The sequence below is a fragment of the Octodon degus genome, unplaced genomic scaffold, assembly GCF_000260255.1.
Source record: "Octodon degus isolate 3935 unplaced genomic scaffold, OctDeg1.0 scaffold00189, whole genome shotgun sequence".
Lineage (NCBI taxonomy): Eukaryota > Metazoa > Chordata > Mammalia > Rodentia > Octodontidae > Octodon > Octodon degus.
Window position 1 is genome coordinate 5,014,422 of NW_004524765.1, and position 26,682 is coordinate 5,041,103.

The 26,682-nt window shown below is 40.3% G+C and overlaps 1 protein-coding gene and 4 pseudogenes across 2 annotated transcripts; 3 read left to right on the plus strand and 2 right to left on the minus strand.

Moving 5' to 3' along the window:
• LOC101584120 overlaps positions 1–474 on the minus strand; it is a 60,581-nt pseudogene extending 60,107 nt beyond the window's left edge.
• Positions 475–6,348: 5,874 nt separating this feature from the next.
• On the plus strand, positions 6,349–9,428 carry LOC101584509 (annotated as a pseudogene).
• Positions 7,389–7,891, plus strand: LOC111813456 (calmodulin-binding transcription activator 1-like). The gene is made up of 2 exons (XM_023704159.1): positions 7,389–7,600; positions 7,639–7,891. Exons 1-2 carry the CDS (start codon positions 7,455–7,457, stop codon positions 7,745–7,747), a joined length of 255 nt encoding a protein of 84 aa, XP_023559927.1. The 5' UTR covers positions 7,389–7,454; the 3' UTR covers positions 7,748–7,891.
• Positions 9,429–14,168: 4,740 nt separating the features above from the next.
• Positions 14,169–14,770, plus strand: LOC105743935 (annotated as a pseudogene).
• Positions 14,771–15,943: 1,173 nt separating this feature from the next.
• On the minus strand, positions 15,944–17,859 carry LOC101584897 (annotated as a pseudogene). The gene is made up of 2 exons (XR_002818714.1): positions 17,037–17,859; positions 15,944–16,575 (listed from the first exon to the last, which is right to left on the minus strand). The product of XR_002818714.1 is annotated as a proliferation-associated protein 2G4-like (transcript).
• Positions 17,860–26,682: the final 8,823 nt, after the last annotated feature.

Genomic DNA, 26,682 nt, shown 5'->3' on the forward strand with positions numbered 1-26,682 from the left:
ACTATAAAAACAGACAATGGACCAGCCTACACAGGAAAAGGTTTCCAACAGTTTTGCGCAACTATGGAGGTTCAACTCAGGCACGGAATCCCATATAACCCACAGGGTCAAGGTATAATAGAAAGGGCTCACAGAAGCCTCAAAGAAATGTTACAAAAACAAAAAGGGGGGATAGGCCGAGGCCTCCCTCCAAAAGGATGCCTGTCCCTGGCCCTTTTTACACTTAATTTTTTGAATCTAGATTCAAGTGGCCGCTCTCCGGCCGACGCACACAGCCACCCCTTGCCTGGGGACAAAGGCTGGGTAAAATGGAAAGACGTCCTTACAGGACGGTGGAATGGCCCGGATCCAGTGATTAGCTGGAACCGAGGCGCTGTCTGTGTTTTTCCACAGGAACAAGGACGAGAGCCAGTGTGGGTCCCCGAATGACTCATCAGACCAGCTTCGCCCAAAGATGGACAACCACCAGCCCATGGCACCCCACCCGGATGTGATCACCACAACGGAGATGCAGACCACGCTAGTAATGATAATGCTGTCCACGACGCTGACCCTGGCAGCGTGGGGGCTGGTGATCACCCTGGTGGTAATGCGTAGAACATTTCACCCGGAGATAGCCTCTTTCCCATCCACATTGCTTCTCATTGCATGCCTGGGACAAGGTTATGGCGTTCCTCGCCCCTGATAACCTGCTCTTGTATGCTCTGTTGGCTGTTGTGATCGCAATATTAGTGGTGATATGGAAATGTTGCCTGGGGCCAAGATTGGTGGGGCTCCGTAGGGCACAGGCCTTAACCTATCTGGCATTGTCACAATTCGACCCGGATGACAAAGGTCCTGATGTGATTATGATGGCTCTCAAAGAGGAGGTTGAGTCGGGGATGTAGACATCCACCTTCCCCAACGACACAGATGTGCAACAAAGTATCGCAGGGGCACGCACGCTGAAGCACAGCGGTGGGCCCGGCCTCTATATGTGTTGAGCATAGTGGTCGCTGCCAAGCCCAGTCCCTCCAAAGCAGCAACAAAGTAGCGGGAGTCCCTCCCGTGAGGGCAACACATCACTGGGAGCTCCGTGTCTTATATAAAGAAAAAGGGGGAGATGTGGAGAGCCCACACCGCGGATTGTGGCATCAGAACCAAACCTCCTAGAGACCATGGGGCGAGGCCTGCTGCATCCCTCGGAGCCTGCGCTAGATTACCCCTCCCATACAGCATGCTAAGATGGCGCCCATTTCCTGCTTCCGCGTTTGCTGTACTTTCCATCTGTGATGATGTAAGATGCCCCCTGAGAATGTAACCAATGATATTGCAATACGTGTTAACCCTTGATTGGATGGCATGGTGATATAAAAGAGACGCCCCGCGAGAGAGGGGGAGGAGAAAGGGAAAGGGACGGAGAGAGGAACTGTGCTCTCTCGGGGCGTACTGCTCAAGAGAACGATTAAAGCTTGTCTGCTGCACAAATCGTGTTGAGTGCTTTCCTGCAGGACGGGAGGGCGCCCGACACAGCTGTTTCTTTATTTCAGAAGCTGTTGATTCATTGCTTTCCATTGTGTGATTTCCAATTTGTTCTGTGTTAGTGTCTTCTGCACTTGTTATGGGTGGGCTTGGGTTTTGAGGTTGCATTTGGTTCCTTCTCATCATTTTGTCTAACACTGTCTTCTGCCCTTCGTTGTAGATCTTTGCTGCAGTTATAACCTTCGCACATACTGAAATTCAGGTGCAGCTCTACAAAGTTTGACTTAACCAGCTCTGTCTGGGTTAGGTCTGGCTGCTGTGTTCTGCTCCTTCCCGCTGCTGCCCTTGAGGGTGAACCTGTTGTGTCCCTGTGGCAAGATGTTCTGCTCCTGGGCTAGCTGGGTGGATCTATCCTCTACACTCTCTGCAGGGATTGCAGCTGCAGGGTTACACCACAGGCATGTATGCTAGGCCTGAGCTGTGCCTGGAGGGTCAAAGTGAAGTAGGGGGAATGGAAAGCTCTCCCACACACTCACTGAACCTGGGCTAAGACTGGATCCAGGGGTTCCCAGAACATCGCAAAATTCCTACTTGTCAGGCGGCGTGGGGAGGTGCTGCGGAGTGGTGGGAGGCGGCCCAAGGGGGGGGGAGAGGGTCCGGCCCATGCTGTGCCTGGGCTGGGACAGGTCCCACTGGCACAAGTTAGCAGGAAGCTCTCCAAACACTCAGTGGACCTGGGCTAGGACTGGGTCTGGAGGTTCCTGGAAGTCGGCAGAAATTCCTACTCGGCGGGTCGGGTGGGGGAGGTACTGTGGAGTGGTGAGTGTGGCCTGAGGGGTGGGAGAGGGTCCAGCCCACACTGTGCCTGGGCTGGGACTGGTCCCGCTGGCGCAGGGTAGCAGGAAGCTCTCCACACACTCACCGGACTGGGCTAGGACTGTATCTGGGGGTTCCTGGAAGTCGGCAGAAATTCCTACTCGGCGGGCAGGGTGGGGGAGGTACTGCGGAGTGGTGGGGGGTGGCCCGGGGGAGTGGGAGAAGGTCCAGCCCACCCTGCACCTGGGCTGGGACTGGTCCCGCTGGCACAGGGTAGCAGGAAGCTCTCCACACACTCACAGGACCTGGGCTAGGACCAAAGCTTGGTTTTTCTATGATTGTCTTTTTCCAAAACCAGTTACTTCTATATTCCATCTTTGCAGGCTTAAACCTAACTGGTGCTTCCTTTCTGGCCAAATTTAAAGCATTTTAATTATTCTGCTGGACTCTTTGCTCTTTTTTTCAAAACAGACCTGGTTAAAATCCCCTAATAGTATCCATTCCATGGAATCAACATTCAATTGCTGTGCAATTTCTTCTGCAAGATTAACTAATCAGCTGCATTTAATCTCAGGCAAAATCTTTAGGCATAAACAAAATGCTGACAAACTTTCTGCCGATGTATTCTGGAATCCAATAATGAATGCATCTTCTTCCCAGTATAAACTTCACAGGCCTTGTCTGTATGAGCAGCATTTCTATCAGCATTCTGGTCTTTTGAGATCAGACTTACTTCTCGCATTGATGTAGGGGAAAAAACTTCCAACCTGAAAGATGGCTAGGATGAGTTCTTCTTCTCTAAAATTTAAGCATGAATTTTAGAAGCAATAGAGGTTAGGAGCAGAATATATTTATTAATGGAAACAAAGCTTCCTTGTGGGAGACAGAAGAGTTCTTGAGTAATTTGACAAGGAACCTGTCTTTTCTGTTTTTTCATTTTTCCTAAGTTAGGAAACATGGGAACTCACAAAGTAAACATTAGGTGGGACAAAACTATGTTCAATCAACAGGATTGCAAGCATAATTGTGCAAGTGAAATGTATTCCATTGAGATCAAATGAAAAAGCAAGTAACACAGCAAGTGGACAAAAAGACAGAACAGGGACTTTTCCTACAGGGGGTTGGGTTAGTCACTCTTCCTGGCTTTCTCAAGATGATAGAGAGCTACTGAGAATATCAATCCCTGATATTTATCCCTAGAGTGGTATCTATTTGTGTGTTCTTTTCTTTGAGGTAAAGCCCACAATAGAAATGTCTCTCTCTCCAACAGTTCCAAGGAATCTTGTATCTCTTACCAGTTCCCTCAAGGACCAAGACCTGTCTGACTGCCTATAATATTTCTTTTTTTAAATTTTTTTTAATTTTGGTGGAACCATGGATTGAACTCAGGCCCTTGTGCTTGCCAGGGAAGTGCTTATTCCACTGAGCCATCTCCCCAGCCCCTGCCTATAATATTTCTGACTAAGTTATATACAATGACATCAAGAATATTTTACAGTTTTCACACCCTAGCTTTTCAGCTATCATCTTCAAACCTTTTCTAACTCTTTTCTCTATAGCAAACCAGCTGCAAAGTCTCTTAAGCCTTATGGCTAAAAACAGCCATAGCAGTGACCCCAATTCTCTAGTATCTAATTTAGTGTTAGATACTTTTCTCATCATTGAGACAAAACACGTGACAACAAAACTTAAAAGAAGGAAAGTTCATTTAGCTCATACTTTATGCCAGTTTTAGTTCATAATTGTCTGGTTTCAAGAAAGGGGCATGGTAGAGGGGCATCCAGAAGAGAAATAGTCCAAGCAGGTGCATGATGAGATACACTGGAAATAGAAGCAAGAGGATTTTTAGCTGGGTTGAGTATGAAGGATAAAAGAAAAGGAAGAGACATTAGAAAAAGAAAAAGAAAATCCTCAAACATTTACTCAAATATTTACCTTTCAAGGAATAAAATGGCCAAATAGATCATGGTCTACAAATTGAAATTCAATAGGGAAAAAAACCCCAACAAATAAACACAGATCCAAAGTGTACAATTGGGTGGATGGGGAGATGGCTCAGAGGCATAAGTGCCTACCTACCTAGTAAACTCAAGATCATGAATTTGATCCCTGGTACCAAAGATATATGTAGCACTACTACTATTAAACAATAGATTTCATATACCATCTAAAAACCAAATTAAAATTAAAATTTTTATAAGCTCAGGGACTCTACATTTTGTGTGCTATATTAATTTCTCAGACTGAAGGCTGGCCAAATAGCTCAGCAGATTAAAGTGCCTGCAAGTGGGCACAGGATTGATTCCTGGGCCTGACATGCCCTCCCTGCCCCAGGGGCACACTGAAACAGCAATTGAGACTGGGCATGGTGCCTAGCACCTGTAATCCCAGCTTTTGGGAGGCTGTAGACAGTAGGAGCATGATTCTGACCTAGTAATGACACCCTGAACACTGTGTAGACCCTTCCCTAAAATACAAAAACAAAAAACAAAATTTCTCAGACTAGTTAGCTTGAGTTTGCCAGTAACATCAAGTCTTGCTCTATGTCCTTCCTGCCACTCATGAGTAAGCCCTGTCCTGCATGATCCAACAATGGATTTTAAAATAATCTACAAAAAGAAAAAAGAAATGCATTGAAATGGGAGAGGTCTTTAAAAGACAAAAATCTTTTTATCATTTGATTGTTTAAATCCTCAACCAGTGAAATACTGAGTTATTTTTAAAAAATAGGAGATATTTAGGCTCTAACTTCAGTTCCTTTCACAAGAAATAAATACACAGTCATTTGAAATTTAATCTGAATCTCCAAAAAAATTATTTAAAGCTTAACAAGGGCATGTAGAAGTAGAGAGGACTGAGCTTCAAGTGAAGTTGCTTTCATCCAATCCCTGTCCTTATCAAGCTAATGACAGAAATGTTCTGAAGTAATACAAAAACAGAGATTATTAGAGTGTTGGGAATTCCTTTCGGACCTGTGAGTGACCTTTGTCATGGGAATCAAGTAATGTCCTTAATTCAGAGTTCAAAGTCACTAGTTCATCTTTATCCCAGAGAATAAGTCTTTTGAATCCTCTCAGATCATTGACAATGTTTATGTTACCTAGCAAGTTGGCCTAAAGTTATTGTTTAAATTTGTTTACTCCAGAAAATTTGAAAGACTTACCTAAGTAACTGGTAGATGAGTGTATTATAGCCACTGAATTAACAAGTGAGGCTTACACACAACTATTGTTCAGTAATACTTTAAGTGACATTAAAAATTCCACTTCTAGGCTGGGGAGATGCTCCATCATTTAAGCATCTGCCTTGCAAGCACAAGGACCAGGGTTCCATTCACAGTACCACATGCTGTACCAGATCCAGAACCCAAGATGCATTATGTCAACCACCAAGACCAGGAGTGGTGGTGCACACCTGTAATCCCAGCCCTGAGGAGGATCACTATGAGGATCACTATGAGTCCAAGTTGCATAGTGAGACCCTGTACCAAATACATAAAATGCAAAAAAAATATATCTCATTTCTGATAGTGTTGATCTGAGGATCAAAAAAGGACTTTGTGCTTATTAAGTAAGCACCTGTGACTAAGCCACAACCTATATTCAAAACTCCCATTTATTTCCTTCCCTAAATCACCAAAGCATTCACTTATCAGCAGCTGCATTAGATGAGTTTAGCAAGTAATAAGTAAATACACTTATCCATTCATCTTTTAAAAATTCAAAACTTTCTCAATGCAAAAATGATGCCTAATTCCAAACACTTTCAAAACAATACTCTGAGACTGCAAAGAATCAACTTTACACTTAGAAAAGCGTTTGACAAAGAAAGAGTAAATCTAGTGTCGATATTTCAAGAAATGAAAGCAAGCAATATGAAGTAGGTGTTTTACCTATTTACTGCAATATATAAAGTACCTAGAAAAAATACTTAGCAAACAGTAAATACCCAATACATATTGATTCAATATTGAGCAAACAAATATGTTTGTATCTTGAACAACAACAACAACAAAATGACGTCATTCTGCTCTTCCCAGGATATTCAGCAGTTATTGGTGTTCACAGACTGATGAAAACTTTCAACATCCCCAGCAACTCCAGCACCATCACCTGGGCTTTCCCAGCCCCAAGGAGGGACAGATCCTCCTCTCTGTGCTCTTCTCTGCTGTCTACCTCCTCACTCTCATGGGAAATGCTTCCATCATCTGTGCTGTGCACTGGGATCAGAGACTACACACACCCACGTACATCCTGCTGGCCAATTTCTCCTTCCTGGAGATCTAGTATGTCACCTCCACAGTCCCCAACATGTTGGCCAACTTCCTTTCTGACACCAAGGTCATCTCCTTCTCTGGGTGCTTCCTCCAGTTCTATTTCTTCTTTTCCTTGGGTTCCACAGAATCCTTCTTCCTGGCAGTTATGGCATTTGATCGCTACCTTGCCATCTGCAGGCCTCTGCACTACACTTCCATTATGACAAAACATCTCTACACCCATCTTATAGTTACCTGCTGGATTCTTGGATTCCTCTGGTTCCCAGTACCCATCACTATCATTTCACAGATGTCTTTCTGTGGCTTCAGGATAATTGATCATTTCCTGTGTGACCCAGGTCCTCGGTTAGCCCTCACTTGTTCCAGAGCCCCAATGATGGAGTTCTTCTGGACAATTATAAGTTCTCTGCTCCTGTTTATTCCTTTCCTGTGCATTACGGTATCCTATGTGCTGGTTCTCAGAGCTGTTTTTTTTTTTTTTTTTTTTTTTTGCGGAACCGGGGATTGAACTCAGGCCCTTGCGCTTGCCAGGGAAGTGCTTATTCTGCTGAGCCATCTCCCCGGCCCCATCAGAGCTGTTTTGAAAGTTCCTTCAGCAGCAGGGTGAAAGAAGGCCTTTTCTACATGTGGCTCCCATGTGACTATAGTTTCACTATTCTATGGCTCAGTTATGGTTATGTATCTCAGCCCAACATCTGAGCATGAAGCCGTAATGCAAAAGCTTGTTACCTTGTTTTATTCTGTAGGAACCCCACTCATTAATCCCATGATCTGCAGCCTAAGAAACAAAGAGGGCCGTGGGGCGGGGCCAAGGCGGGTGCGCGGCGGCGGCGGGGTGGCTGGGCCAGCAGCGGCGGCGGTACAAGGCGCGCTCGGGGTCCCCGTCGCGAGGAGGAGGAGGATGTGGTGCGCGGAGGGGAAATGGCTGCCAAAAACAAGCCAGAAGGGAAGGACAAATGGAGCCCCTGTCCTCATGGAGCCCACAGTGGAGAGCCTGACCTTAATCAGGGTGCCCCGTGAGATCGCACCTGGAATGCAGCATTGTGAAGAGGATGCAGTGATCTTCAGGGATTCAGTACTCTGAGAGATGATCATGGGAACAGCAATAGTAGTCATGTAAAAATCTTTTTACCGAAAAAGCTGCTTGAATGTCTGCTGAAATGTTCAAGTTTACCAAAAGAGAGGCACCGATGAAACACTAATGAGAGATCATGATGCAGCCATCCTTTTGGATTTCTTTTTAATAATGTGTGACCCTTCACCTTTGATCCCCTGACCTGCATTACCTTGGTAACCATTTCATTTTTTAATTTAATTTCATTTTTTAATTTTGGTGTACAAGCTAACATTTCATCTTTCAAAGTGTAGCACGCTGATTTCCTCAAATAGAGATACTCCTTTGGTAAATTTGCAAAACGTTGTCTCCATTTTCTGTATTAAAATTCATTTCAATTTTTTAAAATAAAAAAAAGAAACAAAGATATGAAAAAATGCACTACAGAAATTTCATTTCCCAAGGAAGTGTAACTAAGCCTGTCAGTGTATCAGTTTATGTCCCTTATGTTAATGCTGTTTATTCAAGGTGGAGTTCATATGTCAACGAGGCCACATCATTAACACATTATATTTAAATGGGACAGATTCATTGTTACTGATCTATCTGGTCATAGAAAGCATTCCAGTACTGGAGACTATCTGTGAATTGAACTTCAGCAGGCAAAGTGTAGCTCATTACTTCTAGCCATGCAACAGAAGTGGAATTTCCTGGATGAAGGCCATCACCTTGCCATAAATATTCTAAGTAAGGAAATTGAGCTGAGAAAAGGAGAGAGTGATTATACAGAAGATACGGCAGATACTAAGCTTCATCGAGATATTGAGTTAGAGCTTTCAGCACTTGATACTGATGAACCTGATGGACAAAGTGAAAAACTTGAAGAGATCTTGGTCTATAACTTGGTATCAGTGCTCAAAATAACCAGCTGCTGAATGGTACTGCAGTGCAAAATGGGCATCTAATTCAACAGCATCAAAAAGAGCCATTGGTGACTTGTTGCTTTAGTCAGTCATTCCCCATGTCTGTAAGTAATGAAAGTTGCCTCCCCATCACCACATCTGTCAGTGTTGGCAACATCACTCTGTAAACTCATGTTATATCTGAAGACAAAAATGACTTTTTAAAACCTATTGCAAATGGGAAGATGGTTAGCATCTGAAAAGAGACTTATCTTTCAAATTTGTAACCACAACATGGAGGATTGGATCATCTATTTCCCATGGACACTTTGATACTTCAAGCCCTTTTGCATTAGCATTATGAAAAAGAAAAAGAAAGAAAATTTACTTTAGTATGGTAACATGTTCACTTTCCAGAAGTGATTGAAATTTGGACAACATTTAACTTAAGCTTAAAGCAGATTTTCATGAATTTGTAACAATCTGGTGCAGTATCTGAGCCATTTCCTATTTTAAATGGCTTTTGTAGAAAAATCAATAACTCAGTTACTAAACTAGCAGGATCCTACAATGATACATCTGTGAAAGTAGAACTAATTATTTATTTTTGATTTGTTTTTTTCACTGAGAGAAATTTCCATCTCATTCTATCTGCTTTACTTATCTTCTTCATGGGACTTTGCATGGATATTTTTCCTTTTCTAATTTTTTTTAATTTTGAAGAGTGGAGTTACATATTCTTACAGAGTTTTACATTGTTATATACTAGGTTTCTTTATTATATTATGTGTAGGAGTGTGGTGCAGTGCTTTTATTTGTAGCATTTTTTTTTTAATTTTAGGTTTTTCAAGAATAGCTTCTGCTTTGTTAATATTTATGCATAGGTTACTTGTTAAAGCAATTAAAATTAAAAATATAACCAAGTGCCTAAGTCTTTCAGCTGATGTAATAGATGTTAGATTCTCCTAAGTTATGCAGAATCATTTCTACAATTTTGATAAATTATGTACTAATATAATGGCAGTTTTTTATAAAATGCAGATTTAAGCCTGTACATTATAGAATCTGTTAACTTGGCAAAAGAATGCTTTCTTGAGAAACCCCTGTATGTAGCATTTGCTCTGACTAACAAGATGGTATTGCTGGGTTTTTAATTTAAACTAATTAATTTAGATGTTCATTGCATTATCTTGTTTAAGTGTCATCTACTGTTACTTCACATTGGGGGTTAATTTTTTTGTTTTTTGTTTTCCTAACTGGTAGATTGATAAGACTATGAACCATGCTATAGTAGAACAATGGCTAACATTTACTCATATTTAAAAACATAAATAATATCTGCCCTAGCATAGTGTAACTGGAATTATTTTGACTTGGCATCTAAAATTTTGCAGTAGTATGTTCAACCAGTTATGCCCCAGTTGTCTTTTTTTTTTTTTTTTTTTTTTTTTTTAGATACCGGGAATTGAACTTAGGAATCTGCGCTTGCGAGACAAAAGCTTATTCTACTGAGCTATCTCCCCGGCCCCTAGTTAGTCTTTTTTTTTTCTTCTATTTCTTTAAGATTAGTTTGAGGGGCAGGGGAGATGGCTCAGTAGAATAAGTGCTTCCTTGGCAAGTGCAAGGGTCTGAGTTCAAGCCCCGGTTCTGAAAAAAAAAAAAAAAGATTGGTTTGACTTTTGTAAATTTGAGTTAACTTCTGTAAAGTGTTTTACTCTATAAATTGTACTGGAATATTTTAAAGCAAGCTGATCTTTCACCAGGTATACTGTATGTAAGGGCTTTTCTGCTGGCAAGATGCTTAAATACGATCATGTTATTTGTCGTCTGAGTTATTTAGTTACTCACAAAATCATACCATTGTATCGGATAAGATTTTTTTTTCTTTTGTCCTCACATGCCTTCAGGGCACGTTGGCCAGTGGGAGAGTTGTGAGGTTCGAACTCCAGCCACCTGAGGCTGACAGCTTTGTGGAAGCAGCCACTTAAAGGATTGAGCTAGGTCCAGGCTCCTTCAGATAAGATTTTGATAAAAGTTTTGTGCACATTTTCAAGAGTGGGAAGGCTGACATTTCCCTGAAACTTCTTGATTGGAAAGAGTAAATATTGATGTTTGATACCTGTCTTAATGAACATGCTCATAAGGTGAGTGATAAGCTGCAAATATACTTGAGGAACAAGAGGTAGTTTTGAATTCTGGTGTCAATATGGAAGATCTTACACATTTATTTAATATTCAAATGTATGAAGATGTTTGTTTGTAGCATAACAGCACAGTAGCCTTGACTTAGTTTTCTTTGATTAGTACTGTACTTTTTGCCATGGCCAGTGCTCCTCATCCCTACAAAGACATTTTATTTATTTCATTCTGTAACCTGAAGTGAATAGGAACAAGTTTTAAACCATATTACATTAACTTATTTCTGAAATTATAAATTAGTCGAGGATATTACAAAAACATGATTATTACATAATTTATATCAGAACTTTTTCAACAAATATGAACTTATTTCAAAAAAAAGAAATTTCTTGGAACATGAATATAAAAACTATGATGAAAAATAAAATTACTTGCAAACAACTCAACACCAATAACAATAATAATCTAATTTATAATGGGAAATGATATGCATAGGAAAGTCTCACAAAAGGATATAAAAATGGTTAACAAGTAGTAAAAAAAAAATCCAACGTCACTAATCATTAGGAAAATTAAAATTAAAATGAATGAGCCAGGGAGATGGCTCAGTACAATAAGTGCTTCCATGGTAAACTCAAGGGCCAGAGTTCAATCCCCAATCAAAAAAAAAAAATTAAAATGAATGAAGAGCTCTTTCCATTTGAAATCCCTATTATAAAAAAGGCAAAAGTAACAAATGATGGCAAGTGTATGAGGAGATGCATAACCACATCTATCACTGTGGGTGAGAATATAAATTTGTTGAGCCAATCTGGAGAATAGAAATGAGGCTTCAAGAAATAAAAAATAAAAAAAATAAAACTTCTGTATGACCCAGGTGTCCCATTAATTGAGATATATCCAAAAATAAATGAAATCAGTATGAAAACCAAAAGTGTCTGCATTGGCATGATTATTGCATCACTATTTACAGTTTGATCCAAAGTTTTAGAATCTTATCTTATGTGCTGGGGTCAGAAAATACCTACACAACAGCATAGGTAGACCTGCAGAACATCATGTCAAGTGAAATGTCAGGCACAAAAACTCAAATATTGCATGTTTTCATCTATATGTGGAAGTTAAGGAGTTGATTTCATTCAAGTGGAAAATAGCATTTTCCAGAATTTAGCAAGAGTAAAGTGAAATATGAAGAGAATATCATTGGAAAATATATTGTCTGATCATGATTGGGTGGATTATGAAATTTCTGGAGAGGTGAATGGATCATAAGGGCATTTGTCCCAGGGAGGTAGCTCAGTAGAATAAGCGCTTGCTTGGCTAGCACAGGGTCCTGAGTTCAACTCCTAGTACCACAGAATAAATATATAAATAAATAAATAAATAAATAAATAGCATTAATCACACCAATGGATTAGTTGATTGGGCTGTTAGAAGGCAGAGCTTCACTGGAAAAAGTGAGTCCTGTGCATATGACCTTGGGGACTAGATTTGTCCCCTGTGCACCTCCTTTAGGATGCTAGTCCCCAGCTCTCTGCTTCAAAGACACCATAATGTGGCAGTTTGCTTCATCACATTCTTCTACTTCTTCTTTTTTTGTGTTTAGGACAAGATGTATAGAGTGTACAAGGTCTCACTGCATAGATGGGACTCTTAGTGAGCCTCCTGTTTACAGCCTCCCAAATGCTAGGATTATGAGCACTTGCCACCACACCCAGTCTAATCACCACCTCAGCACACCCCAGGGATGTGGCCAGCACAGCAGGCCTGGGGATCGAACTCCCAGTGCCTGCATGTGCCTAAGCAGGTGATTTAATCCATTGAGCTATTTGGCCAGCCCTCATCACATTGTTTATTATGATGTTCTGCCTCATCTGAGGCCCACAACAATGGAAACAGGAAAACATGGACTAAAACTTGAAACTATGAAACAAATTGTGTATGTCAGGCATTTGTCCTTGCAGCAGGAAATCTGACTACCACAGGCACAATGCAGTCAGGTCATTGAACAAGAAGAGTGAACTTCAATATTCTACAGCACAATAGAATAACTATGATTGATGACTATTAATTCATATTTTGAAATAACTGAGTGCTAAATATTCTTACCATAAGGAGATGATGCACGATTAAAGTAATGTTATAAAACAATTAATGCTGAGTTGATCACTACACAGTATACATGCACTGAAATAACACACTATACTTTATAAATATATATAAATATTACATATTAATTAAAATCTATCTTCAAAAAATATGTTCACAAAAGGTCCATACTTCATACCTGTAAAAAATGTAAATAAAAATCTAGTACCAGAATAATAATTGTTTATCCTATGGTATTGAGCCAACCTATATGACTAACCCTTGTCATTGTTAAAAGGCAGCATAAATAGTAGTGGTTTTGTTATGCATTTCCTTTTTAAATTATCCTGTTATTATCATAAGGAAAATTTTAAAAGATATCTAGAGTTTAGTTCTGCAAGGAGGTCTATATAAATTCAAATAAAGCAGATTACATTTCCTCTTGTTCTCTTATCTTCTGATGGGTTTACTCTACAAATCTGATTCATAGAAGAAATACTGATAGCTGTTTTATGGTTCCACTTTAACAAAAGGGGATTTTCTGACTATCATCAAGAACTAAAAAATCAAGGGCTAGAAAGATTGTGGGGGGGGGGGCTGGAGAGATGGCTCAGTGGTCTAAAGCACCTACTTGGAACAAGCTTGGCAAAGCACAGGGACCGCGGTTCAATCCTCCAGCACCACATGCCAGCCAGCCGCGCCCCCTGGTGGGCTGAGCTGGCCACACACACACACACACACACACACACACACACACACACGCAAGCACACAAAACAAATGTTAAAATAAAAAAAATTAAGATTGTGGGGGAACTGGATGCTTCTACATTGTTGGTGGGGATGGAGATGGGTACAACCACTATGAAAACCAGTACAATGCTTGTTTAAAAAACTAAAAGTACAAATTTCATTTGAACGCTCTATTCTGTTTTTGTGTATTTTTCTGGTAGAATTAAAGTTATATGTTACAGTGACACTATGCACTCATGTTTTGTGTATGTTTATAGTTTTTGAAATTTTTTTAAAATTTTCATCAGCAGACATTTCAATTATGTAATGATTACATTCCTCAAGGAAAAGTGGTACAGGCACATGATACATTTTAATTCCTTCTCTCCTCTTCCCTTTACCTCTCTCCTCCTTCTTTCCATCCCTGCCCCCTTCTCTTCGGCAAAAAAAATCTATCTCCTTATTTCTCATCATCTATCTTTTATAGATAGATGACCCTCATTTATATTTTCAGTTTCTCATGTTTGAGGAAGTACAACTCCAAATAGCTAAATTTTACTATTTATCAGCCTAGATATTCATCAACAGATGAATAGATAAATAAAGCATGATGTATGCATTTAGTAGAGTACTACTCAGTCATAAAGAAGAAGAAATTTGAGTGACTTATAGGAAAATAGGCTTTCCTGGGCATCTGTCAAAGATGGCAGAGGGGCAGGTCCTGGTGCTGGATGGCTGAGGCTATCTCCTCGCCAGCCTGGTGGCCATTGTGGTCAATCAGGTACTGCTGAGCCACAAGGTGGTGGTTGTGTGCTGCAAGGGTATCAACATTTCTGGCAACTTCTACAGAAACAAGTTGAAGTACTTGACCTCCTCCACAAGTGGATGAACACCAACCCATTGTGCAGAACCTACCACTTCTGGGCTCCCAGCCACATCTTCTGGAGGACTGTGCAAGGGATGCTACACCACAAAACCAAGCTAGGCTCACCTGTCCTGGACCGCCTCAAGGTATTTGATGGGATCCCACCACCCTATGACAAGAAAAAGCAGATGGTGGTTCCTGCTGTCCTCAAGGTTGTGTGCCTAAAGCCAATGAGGAAATTTGCCTACCTGGGCCAACTGGAACATGAGGTTGGCTGGACATACCAGGTGGTGGCAGCTATCCTAGAAGAGAAGAGGAAGGAAAAGGCCAAGATCCACTGCAGGAAAAAGAAGCAGGTCACGAGGCTATGGAAACAGGCTGAGAAGAATGTGGAGAAGAAAATCAGCAAGTTCACTGAGGTCCTCAAGACCCACAGACTTCTTTTATTTTTTTCTTTTTTCTTTTCCAAATTCTTATTTTATTTATGTTGTTTTGAAACAACGTTTCACTATGCAGTCCAGGCAGGCTTTGAACTCATTTTGTAGCCCAGGCTGGCCTCAAACTCAGTGATCGTCCTGCCTCAGACTCCCCAGTGTCTGAATTACAGGTGTGTGCCACTATGCCTGGGTCTCTTCCCAAATTCTGAGGTAGAGAAAAGAAGCCGAGTCAGTTCCAAGCCAAGGTACAAAAGCCACATGAACCAAGCAAGTCTGAGACTTCACAAAGCTGAGATAGCTGAATACTTGTTTTCCAGACAGTTATAACTGTATTTCAGTCTTTTCAAAACAGCCCGGGGGGGGGGCAGGGAGATGGCTCAGTAGAATAAGTGCCTCCCTGACAAATGCAAGGGCCTGAGTTCAATCCCTGGTTCTGCAAAAGAAAACCAAAACAAAACAAAAAAGCCCTGGGGCTCCAGACATAAGTACACCTCTGGGATGGGTCCACTGCTCCAAGTCATAGTTTAGGGAGCCTCGTACCCTCCTTAGGTTGCTCATTCACTAACAGTGAACCCCAGGAGAGAAGATGCAACAAAACAGGACCTCTCCCTCCACAGCAAGTGTTGATTTCAGCTGTGGCATGATGGGTAACAATGGAATTCTTCCTCAAAACTAGTTCAACGGGCAGATGAGCTGGCTGATGCATTCACCCCAATAGCCAGGTGAGCCCATCTCCTTGAGAAAGCCCACTCTGTTCTTGGTAGCATGCCAGGCCACAGACAGGTGGAAAGGGTGCAAGAAGCACACAATCTCCTGGAAATGTGCTGCTGGGAAGGCAATTTCATGAATGAGGTCTTCCAGGCAAATGACACCAGACTTGCCCAAGTGTGCCGTCAGCAGGAAGGTCTTAATCTTGACCTTGTCCTGTCCACATTTCAAAATGAGTTCCTGGACAGACTTCAGATTTGGAAATCCCCAGGTCACATAAGCTCCACTATCTGCATGTTGAGAGTTTGAGGGTTGACTTTAACAAAGACACCACTGAACAACTTCTTCAGGTGAAGTCTTGCAACAAAGGCTAGGGAATATTCTTTATTTTTTTTACTTCAGTACTGGTGAACTCACCCCATTAATACTTTGGAGGTGGACAACAAAGGCCAAGGAATGTTCTTTTTTTTTGACTCCTGATTTTATTATTCAATTTCCTTTTTTCTATTTAAAGTAGTGTTAGGTGGCTGGGAAGCCTGGCCTCCCAAGACCAGAGTCAGTAGAGCTGGTTGTTGGTGTGGAGAGAGTGGGCTGGGGGCTGGGGGGGCAAGGAGACCCCACTCTGCTGGTGGTCCTGGGTGGAGATGTCAGATTGCACTTCACAGAGCCTAGGTGTAGTGGGAAGGGATGAGGCAAGAGCAGCAATCTGGGGATACAAGACCCATCTCAGTCCTCAGCTCCATTCTCTTCTAGTGTTTCCCCACTGGTGGCATTCTCTGCAATCTTGGTGGCCTCCTTTTTCCACTGTTTTTTGGGTTTTCTGACTTGCAGAACTCTGAAGGAGGGCCTTTAGTTCTGCATCCTGGACCTCTATCTCTGACTTGTAGAGGTTGGGCTTAAAGGGACCACTTGTTATCCACATGGGGCCATTGGGCCTGAGTAGAACTATAAATTTAAACTGAGCAACAAATTCACCATCCTTCTCATAGAGAACATTAAATGGTTGAAGCAGCTCATGTTTAGCACATTCCACCACACCCATCCAAGCCTTCTTCTCATCTTCAAATGCTCTTAAAGTAAATGGCATAGCATCAAAACACCTGTCTTAGTTACTTTTTACTCGTTGCTGGGACAAATACGCGACACACAAAAGGAAGGAAGGAAAGGTTTATTTAGCTCACAGTTACCGGAGGGTTCAGTCCATATTCCGCTGGCTCCCAGGCAAACAACAGCAGTTCAAGCGGCAGAAAACAATGAAGAGCAGAGGAGGAGCAGCAGCTGCAGCGGTGTCCATCAAGCCTCTCTCTTCCTTCTGTGCTGACTGCGAAGACCAGCACTCCACAGTGAAGATCGGAGCTCCTCCAAAGTAGCGAGGCTGCAAGGTCAAGCTCCTCCGAAGACTGAGACTTCTCCACGGAAGCAGGGTGGGGCAGCAGGAAACCAGGCAGGGCGGCTTCCTGCCTTTCTCAATTCCTGGGCCCTGCCCACCTGAAGGGTGAGGCCCCCATGCTGCGGGAGCTGATTCAGCCAAGTTGACACAACGTATCAACTAACACAACACCTTTCCACCTCACTGAAAAAGGCCCGTGAAGTTTTCATTTTCAGGTCATACTGTTTGGAGGGGTCTCATTTGTAAATGGCAGTTCTCTGTCCTGCATCCTTAGTCTTGCTCTCTCCTGAGCTGACAAGAACATCCACAACATATACTTCATGTACCTCAAATTCAGTCTTTTCATGGTCCTTCTTCTGCTGGTCTGTGGGATTCTGGATGATGGTCTTCTCTCCGTTGATGACATGCTGCTTCAACTGATGTGACAGCATACCTTCTATTGGTGTGCAATTAAATGAATGGGCAACTTTGTTCCAGGCTTCTGTCACTTGTGTGTTCTGGTTTCCAGGTATGACTAAACGTAGGGCAGCTTCAGCACATAGGTGAGCTGCCTTAATGACATCTGCTTTAATGACATCTGCTTTCCTCCCTGTTACTTTGGTTCCCTGAGACACACCAATGACAAAAGTGTGAGCCACATTAGCAATGAAATCATCCACATGAACACCAAGGTCAATTTTTACCAAGTCACCTTCCTTGAGAATATAATCCTGGTCACTCTTCAAAGGGGAGAATTGGCACAGTTATTTACTTAAATGCTAGCTGGAAAGGCAATACCTTTCTCCATTTCCTTCTCTTTCTTGAAGATTTTTCCTGTCTCTTCCATAATCATGGCATCACGTTTCTCACACAGGCTCAATACTGACACACCTGAGCTGGATGCTTCCACCAAAGCTTGAAGTACCCAGTTGGCGATGTCACCCCTCATCTTATACTTGGTCATGGCCAGGTCTTCAGTGATAGTTTACTCCTGCTGCTCGTCCTTGCCTGACATCTTCCTACTACCACCACTGCAGCTTCGCTTCCCCTGAGCTGCTGACTGCGTTTCCCTTCCCAGCCGCAGGCTGCGGCCCGAGGAATGTTCGTCAGGTGCTTCCAAAGTGCAAGGTTTCACTTCTAGTCATTTCACGCGCACCTGTCACACCACTGCCGCCACGAATCATGAAGGAAAGATTCCAGTCGCTGAAATCTGATCTCTTTTACCTTCCTCTTTCTTTGCCAAAAGTGCCTGCTTTGCCTGGGTGGTTTTGAGGGCTTGATGAGCCTTGCTCTTTTTCAGAAGATTTTCTGGAACCAAGGGGATCGTTTTTCTTTGCTCGTCTTCCGCGATCTTTCCAGCGTAAGAGCTACTGCTCAACCTATAGACTTCTGGTCTGAGCCCAATAGAAACTGTTTCTGCCTCAAAAAACCAGAAAAATAGATCCATCAGATACAGAAGATTAAGTACAAATGATTTTTCTTATATGTAAAATCCAAACTATGAATAATTTCAAGGACAAAATAAAGAGGAAATAATACAAAACTGGGAAATTGATTGTGGAGACAGGAAGAGTTCTGAAGGCTGGGGATCAGGAGGAACACGAGTGAGGGAAGAGAAGTAAATTGATTAAGAGGTCATATGTATATGCACCAATTCCTGATGACAAAAGTAATCATTACATATCACAAACATAGATTAATAAAAAATAAACTTAAAAATCAACAAGAGATATTTCCCAGGATTTTATGTGAACCAAATGGGATCACATAAAACACTATTTGAAAAAGCAGAGCACATTGATATCCCCTCCACCTACACACTCTTCTCTAGCAACTGCCACAGCTCTAACCTTGCCTGGGTGTGCAATATTCCTTCCCTGATGGCTATTAAAGCTTTTCCTCAATAAGTAAAGACTCAGATGCCAGAAGTGTCTGTTGAATCAGGAGTACTCCATTCCAAAATTCCTGCAGAACTGCAAGCTTCATGGTGTTCCTTTGGTTCACATTCTGATGCCAAAGACAAAAGCTTAAGGGGGGGCTGGTGACATGGCTTAGTGGTCTAAAGCACCTACTTAGACTAAGCTTAGCAAAGCCCAGGGACCACGGTTCAATCCCCCAGCACCACATGTCAGCCAGTCCGCCCCCTGGTGGGCTGAGCTGGCCACACACACACACACACACACACACACACATAAATAAAATTTAAAAAAAAGAATAAATTAAAAAAAAAAGCTTAAGGAAGCAACAGCCGTCTCCTTCAGAAGCCAGGCCTGCATCTCAGGGAGCTTCCTGCACAGTGCTAGACAAAATTGCTAGAAGCCATGTAATTGTTAGAGGTAAAATGAAAGAAAGGTGTCATTTTGTGTCCAAAAAAACAATGGAAGATCACATCCTCTGATGTGTACCAAATCTTGGTGGATGAACAGACTTTCATATACTGTGCAGTACTGTGTTTTCATCAGGCATAATGGAATCTGGATGGATCTACCTTGGATCCAAAAGCTCCTCCATTGTGAAAAGGAGTTTGATGTAACTGGGCTTAGCGGGTAGAAGGGCCATGCTCTGTCTCAATAATTTGGACATATAAATGTGAGAACAGAGCTGTCCAGAAGAGACATTAGGGGGACCATAAATGTAAGCAGTATATATCTTTTTTTTAAGAGAATAAAAAATAATTTAAAACCCCTTAAACAACACAGAAGTTCACTTCACAAAATAAAAGGAACTCAACAATAAAATTCACCAACATTAAATGTTGTCTTCAAATTAGTTGTTTACATTACTAGATGTAAGTATGCCAATTTAGCATAAAATGTGTTTTCTTTTTCTTTTTCCTTATTTGCATGTTTATACCAGGTAATCTAAACAACTAACTTGAAAATAATATTATGTAATATTAAGAGCACTGTAGAATTCCTATTATTTGTGTTCAGTGAAATTATATATCATTTCTTTTTTCTTTCTTTCTTTTTTTTGTGGTACCAGGGATTGAACTCAGGACCATGTGCTTGCCAGGAAAGCAGTATTCTACTGAGCTACCTCCCTGGCCCTCTATATAGTTTCTAATGTTTTCTTCTTTTATGATTTCAGATTTTCTTTATTTTTTATTAATTTTATTGAAAAACAAATAGGAATGAGACAGTTTCAAAACTGATTAGTAGGACAGTTTCAAAAATTAATATATTGCATATTGTTGTCTTCTTAGTGGTTATTCATAGTATGACATGCAGACATGATAGCCTGTCCACAAATGCTATTAGTACAAATCTTTCTATTCCTTGAATTAAAAGTAACTGTATAGCTATCCTATTTTGTATATACTGATACAAAATGGTCCTTCATTTGTATTTCCTTGTTTTGTTTAGTTGTCTAAGAAGGGTATTCCATCACCATTTAAACATTGTAGATGCATGAATTCAGCAAAATATTCCAATATAGTCCAGTAGTCCATTAGTAGTGGGTTACCCATAGGACTGGCAATGTCAGAAGTTGTTGATTTGAGCTTTTTACATCTCAGGGTATTAACATGGTTTTACTTTTTATACTTTTCTGCTGGGTGGTTAAGATAGAGATAAAGCAAGACCTATACAACAAGAAATGTAACTCTTGTATCTGACAAGGTCAGTCAAATCCCCTCAAGATTTACTCTGAAACCCTGTACAGGAGTTTGTAGATCCTTTGGCAGTTTCAGCCATGTGGATGAGTCATGGCCATTGCTTGACCAATTTATTCTCTGTGAAAGCCTCAGAGAATGTTTTTTCTACATTTGGCTCTCCTTAGACTTACTCCACATCATCAATCACTTTCCTCTGTAGCCCCATAATCTCCTTGATGAGAAAATTTGGGACACAACTGAAATACAAGATGCTGCAGTACAGATTCTCCTATGTCCTGAATCCTTGCTGACCTTGAAAGGCTAGGGCCAAAATGTTAGCTGTTCTTGTAGCCTTTCTTTTTCTCTAATTTTTGGTCTGCAAACTTAAGTTGTTAACCTTCCAGAAGAGAAGCTTAATGATATTATTACCCTATAACATAAGCAGATGAGCTTAACCTCACAATCTGTCAGAATAAGAAAAAGTTATAAGAAACTAAAAATAAGAAAAAAAAATTAAGCATTAACTGCTCTTTTCAATAGATCAGGAGATAACATTACTATTATCCAAGCTATTTTGTATATACATATAAATATACCTTTTTCTTTGATCACTACCATTTTCCTTCACTTTGAAGAGGTTCTTTCCCTTTCACATTATTTATTTGACCTTTCAGATTTTAAATACTCTTTGAGATTCTTTATGCAAACATCCTGTTGTCTCACTAGTGTAAGAACTTTAGAGTATTGTATACAAGTTGTTGTTAATGTTATGTAGTCTTACAACAATTGTTTCCATGATTATTCATATAAATGCCTTAAACTGGGAATAGGAGAAAAATGTATAGTTAGCCTTCAACTTAAAGTTCAGTAAGTTAAAAGCAAGTTGTCAGAAACTTAGGTTAATTTTCTACACACTTTATTTGAAGTTAATTGTATGATAAAATGATGCACGGTAATAAAGATAACTGTTATTAAGGCTCTGATGGGGTTTTAGCTGGCAGACTGTTAAAAGAATTGCCCTCTTTTCATTAAGATTCCAAGCAGGCACAGGTCATGTATAAGTTGAATATCTCTTAGCCTAAATGTTTGGGTCCAGAAGTATTTTCAAATTTGATATTTTAAAATTTGTGAATACTTGCACATATATAATGAATATGTTGGTGGATAATCCCAGGCCTAAATACAAATTATTTTTGTTTAATTCATACAACATAAACAAATAACATATATAGGATGAAAATAAACTTACAGTATTTTTACTGCACATGCAATTTGACTACAACATGTCACTTGGGATAACAAAACATAGGATTCTCACCTATATTTTTCCAGTCCAGTGATCAAACAGTTCTGGGGGCTCACCCACTGGAATCTCACTCCAGCCATCACACAGAATCCTGTGTGGAATGAACCAGCCAACTGTCACACCCTCCTTCAGTGGTTACACCTGGTGCACAAACCTCCAACAGAATTCCCAACAAAGAGACTGGAGTTGAGACCCAGCCATCTAATCCAGGAGCAGAATGTCCTGCCAGTGGGCCACAGCAGGTTCACTTCCATGGGCTGCAGCAGAAAGAAACAGAGCACAGCAGCCAGATCCAAGCCAGGCCCAGCTTGGTGAGTTCCATCTTGGTAGATCTGGACTTGATAAGCTGAGACACACAGCTAGACTCAGTTCTATGAGAGCATCTTCTCTCTCTCTCTCTCTCTCTCTCTCTCTCTCTCTCTCTCCCTCTCTCTCTCCCTTAATTTAGAACAGAGTCTACAGGGTCTCACTACACAGATCATACTTGTAGTGATCCTTCCTGTTTTTCAGCCTCCCAAGCCCTGGGATTACAGATGCATGCCACCACAACCAGTCTCAATCACACTCTGTCAGTGTGACCCTGGAGCAGGGCTGGCAAGGCAGCTCAGGGATCGAACCCCCTGTCCCTGTGTCTGCCTAAGCAGGCCTATAATTTTCACTGTATATTTACTTCTTTTACTTCTTTTGTGAGACTGATTCATGAATATTTCAGTTTGGGGGTGTTATTGTAAAACACATAGTATCCTTTATTTTTCTCTTGGTGTTTTATTGTTTCTGTTGACTTTATATCCTGCTACACTACTGAATTTGGTTTTTAAAACTACAAGTCTCTTTTTGGAATTTTTGTAGTCTTTCATGTAGAGCATCATGTCATCTACAAATAATGGTAATTATATTTCTTCCTTTCTAATCTTTATTCCTTTTATTTCTCTCTCTCTTGTTTAATTGCTCCTGCTGTTTTCAGATTTATACTGAATAGGAGTGGTGACAGCAGGCATCTTATTACTTCATATTTTAAAGTGGAAGCTTTCAAATTTTGTCCATTTAGTATGATGATGGATGTTGGCTTATAGATGGCTTTTGTCCAGTTGAGATTTCTTTATTCTAACTTTTTGTAGGATGTTTATCATGAATTAGTATTGGATGTTGCCAAAATCATTTTCTACATCTATTCAGAGCATCATGTGAATTTTGCTGTTGGCTCTGTTGATGTGGTATATTACATTTATGGATTTGCATATATTGAACTATTCCTGCATTTCTGGTATGAATCACACATTATCATGAAATATAATCTTGATAATTTGCCACATTTCTTTTGCTAGTATTTTACTGAGGATTTTTGCATCCCTGTTCATTAGATAGACTGTGCTATAGTTCTCTCTTTTTTACTTGGTCCCATGTCTGGTTTTGGTATTGGAGTAATATTTGCCTCCTAGAATGAGTTTGGGAGAATTGCTTCACTTTTAATTTCAATGAAGAGTTTAAGAAGAGTTGGCATTAAATATTCTCTAAATTTCTTATGGAATTCAGCCATGAATCCATGAGGACTTAGGCTTTTTGTTGTTGATAAGTTTTTATTACATTTCAATTTCATTAAATGATATTGGCTTATTCAGAATTTTTATGTATTCTTCATTCAGCTTTGGTAGTTCATATGTGTCTAGGAATCTGTCCATTTCTTCTGTGCTTTCTATACAGTGAGAGTAAAGATTTGGAAAATAGGCATTAATAATGTTCTGAATTTCAATAAAGTGAGTAATAATTTGCCTCTTTTCATTCCATATTGCATTTAATTTAAATTTTTCTTTCCTTAAGTATAGAAATGTAGATATGAGATGAAAGACTAATGTCCCAAGAGAGCTGGGAGCAATAGACAGAACCAAAGGAGAGCTGCTGTCTCTCACTTGTAAATCCTAGAAAGCTGGGATTCAAGGCTGCAGATAACAGCTTCTACTGCTGGTGCCTTATTTGTGATCACTTGCTTGGGACATTATCAGCTAGTATTTATGTGAATCTAGTGTTAGGCAAATGGTGGAAATCAACAGAGATAATAGTTTGTGTACACATTAAAGTAATTATGCACATACGTTAGCCTGCCTTTATCACTCAATACATGTGAGATGCTTCTGAGGCTCTAGGCTCATTTTGAGAGAGACCAATCTCAGTGAAATCTCTGAAGCTATATACATTGGGCCTTCAAATCATTTCTTTCAGCAACAACTCATAACATACAACACTTGGGCCAGCAAGATAGCTCAGCAGTCTAAAGTGCCTGCTTAGACAAGTGCAAGGACCATGGTCTGATCCCCTGCACTACATGCCACACCAGTCCTGTCCCCAGGGTGGGCTGAGCCAGCCAAAGAAAAAGATTTACAAAAAAAAATAATTTTTTCTTTCCTATTTTAAAAATAAAATTGGTTAGGGGCTTATCAATTTTATTTGTTCTTGTAGTAAGCAACTCTTTAATTCATTAATTCTTTATGTTGTTTATTTTATTGCCACTGCATTTATTCCTGCTCTGATCTTGATAATTTCCTCCCTTATTTGACTTTGAGATTGACTTACTCTTCTGTATCTAGGAGCTTAACATGCAAGATGAGGTGTTTATGTTAAAATCCCATATATCTTTTTATCACACTTATTTGTTTATTCAGAGACTAAGAAAATAAAGCCAAGAAAGTAATATACATTAGATTTTCCCACAGGTCCTCTAAATGTGAATGAATTTCTCTTTTATCACTGTCCCACAAATTAATTTCTTTCTTCTTTCTTTCTTTCTTTCTTTCTTTCTTTCTTTCTTTCTTTCTTTCTTTCTTCTTTCTTCTTTCTTTCTTTTCTGTATGTGGTACAAGGTCTCATTACACAGTCCAGACTTGTGCTGATCATTATGTTTTCAGCCTCCCCAGTGCTAGGATTAGAGCCATGCACCACCATGCCCAGTTCACTGTGCCCTGGGGTGGGTCCAGCACAGCATGTGGTGCTGGAGATTGAAGGCCAGTTCCTGTGCTTGTCTAAGCATGTGCTTAGTCCACAGAGCTGTCTTGCCAGCCTTTCCATAAATTTCCTAAGATATTCGACCTGCCATGAACATCCTTTCACTCTTACAAGTAAAGCTGGAAACTTGGAGGCCATGGACTAGTACCAAACCAGTTTTTGTGGAAGGTTTCACAAGTGCTTTTTCTACATATGTTGTACAATCATTGTTAAGAAGTGGTGAACTTAACTTTTTTCATATTAAGAGTATATAAATCTAATCTCATGTTAACATATCATACCAATAAAGATTTTACAATTTTTGAATATTAAAAGTTTATTAATACAGAGCCAATGTAATACATTTAACACATCTTATTGCTTTATTGTAAACAAATTTATAGTTACAAGATTCAAAGAACCTTTGGGTTTCACTTTAATCTAAGGTGAATGAGTACAGCAGATCAGCAGGATAGTAGCAAACAGTTAATTTTATTGTTTTCAGAAGTCCTCACACTTGTTAGAATTTTCATTTTGAAAGCAAATTGACTGCTCAGTGTCAGAAAGAAGAGGCAAAGGTTTAGAAACTTAAAGAAGTCAAGTTTCATAAAGGCCACATCTCCCATGACAACTATTAACATAGCTTCTACAGGTCCTGCATAAAACACCAAATCATTTAAATTCTTGCTCTTAGGGAAGTCCAAATCTATCATGTGTTATCAAGAATTAATATATCATTCAATGATTTCTAGCTCCAGGTAATAATTAAGGAGCTAAAGCATTTTGTTAAAAGCAATATTTACATTGATATTGTAGCTTTATCATATTTTCAAATTAATAGAGGTCAAAATTAGGATAAAAGTAGATATATTTCTGAAAGAAAAAATCTGTACCTAAGCAACATATTCATTCCATTGCAGTTTTTTCAAAGGGAGATAACCCACCCACCCTTGTGGGAGCCTTGGTGAGTCCCACCCTAAGCCCCCACATACACTGTGGCAGGGGTCTTGCTAAGCTGTATCTACTGGAGACCCCTTCCTGGAAGTCAGGTGGAGACCCACACAGCTAAGAGATATTGATAAGCCTTGTGCTGAAACACTACCTGAAAGTTTCTACACATACCCCATCATTGTGAGAGCCTTGCTGAGCTGTGGCTTGCCTCAACCTCACTGTCATAGAAGCCACATTGTACCTTGGAGAGCAGGAGCTTTAATAAGCATACCCTATACCTCATTGTCTTGGGAAACTTACTGACTCACACCACAAAATGATGAGCCCAGGTGAAGACTGAGAGCATAGAAAATGTTAATAGGATGGAGCAAAAGGCAATCTCAGATGTCCAATCCACTGAGAACAAGCTCAAGAGACTGTGACATAGACAAACTTGGAAGTTATGCATGTGAAATTTCTGAAATGGCAGCAACTGAAGTAAAGAAATAACTCCATCAGGTTGTAGAAGAAATCAGATCAGAAATAATCTCTCAAGTAAAAAAATAAATGATAGCAATCATGAAAGAATTGCTTAGTACATTTAAAGAAGACATAAATAAAATAAATAAAGAAGCATAGAAAAATGATATCAATATAGAAAAGTTTTAGAGACACTGACCATACAGTGTCCAATAACTTTGGGCCGACAGAGCCAGGTCTTATATTTGTGACATAGAACTCAGAGCCATAGTGTTAAAAAAGATCCCTCAATAGTGCCCCTTGCTTATAGTAGGGGACATATCCAAAATACTAAATGGGACATTGGTTTAATCTGAATAAATACTGTGCATTTCATAAGTGTATTAAGTTAACCTGGTTGATTTTTTTTTTGGAGGAAGGAAAGGCTTATTTAGCTCAGTTACTGGAGGTTTCAGTCCATGTTGAGCTGGGTCCAAGGCAGAGCAGCACATAGCAGAAAGCAACCTTTCTAACTTGGTTGATTTTTGATGTAACTCAGGTATTTTATGCTG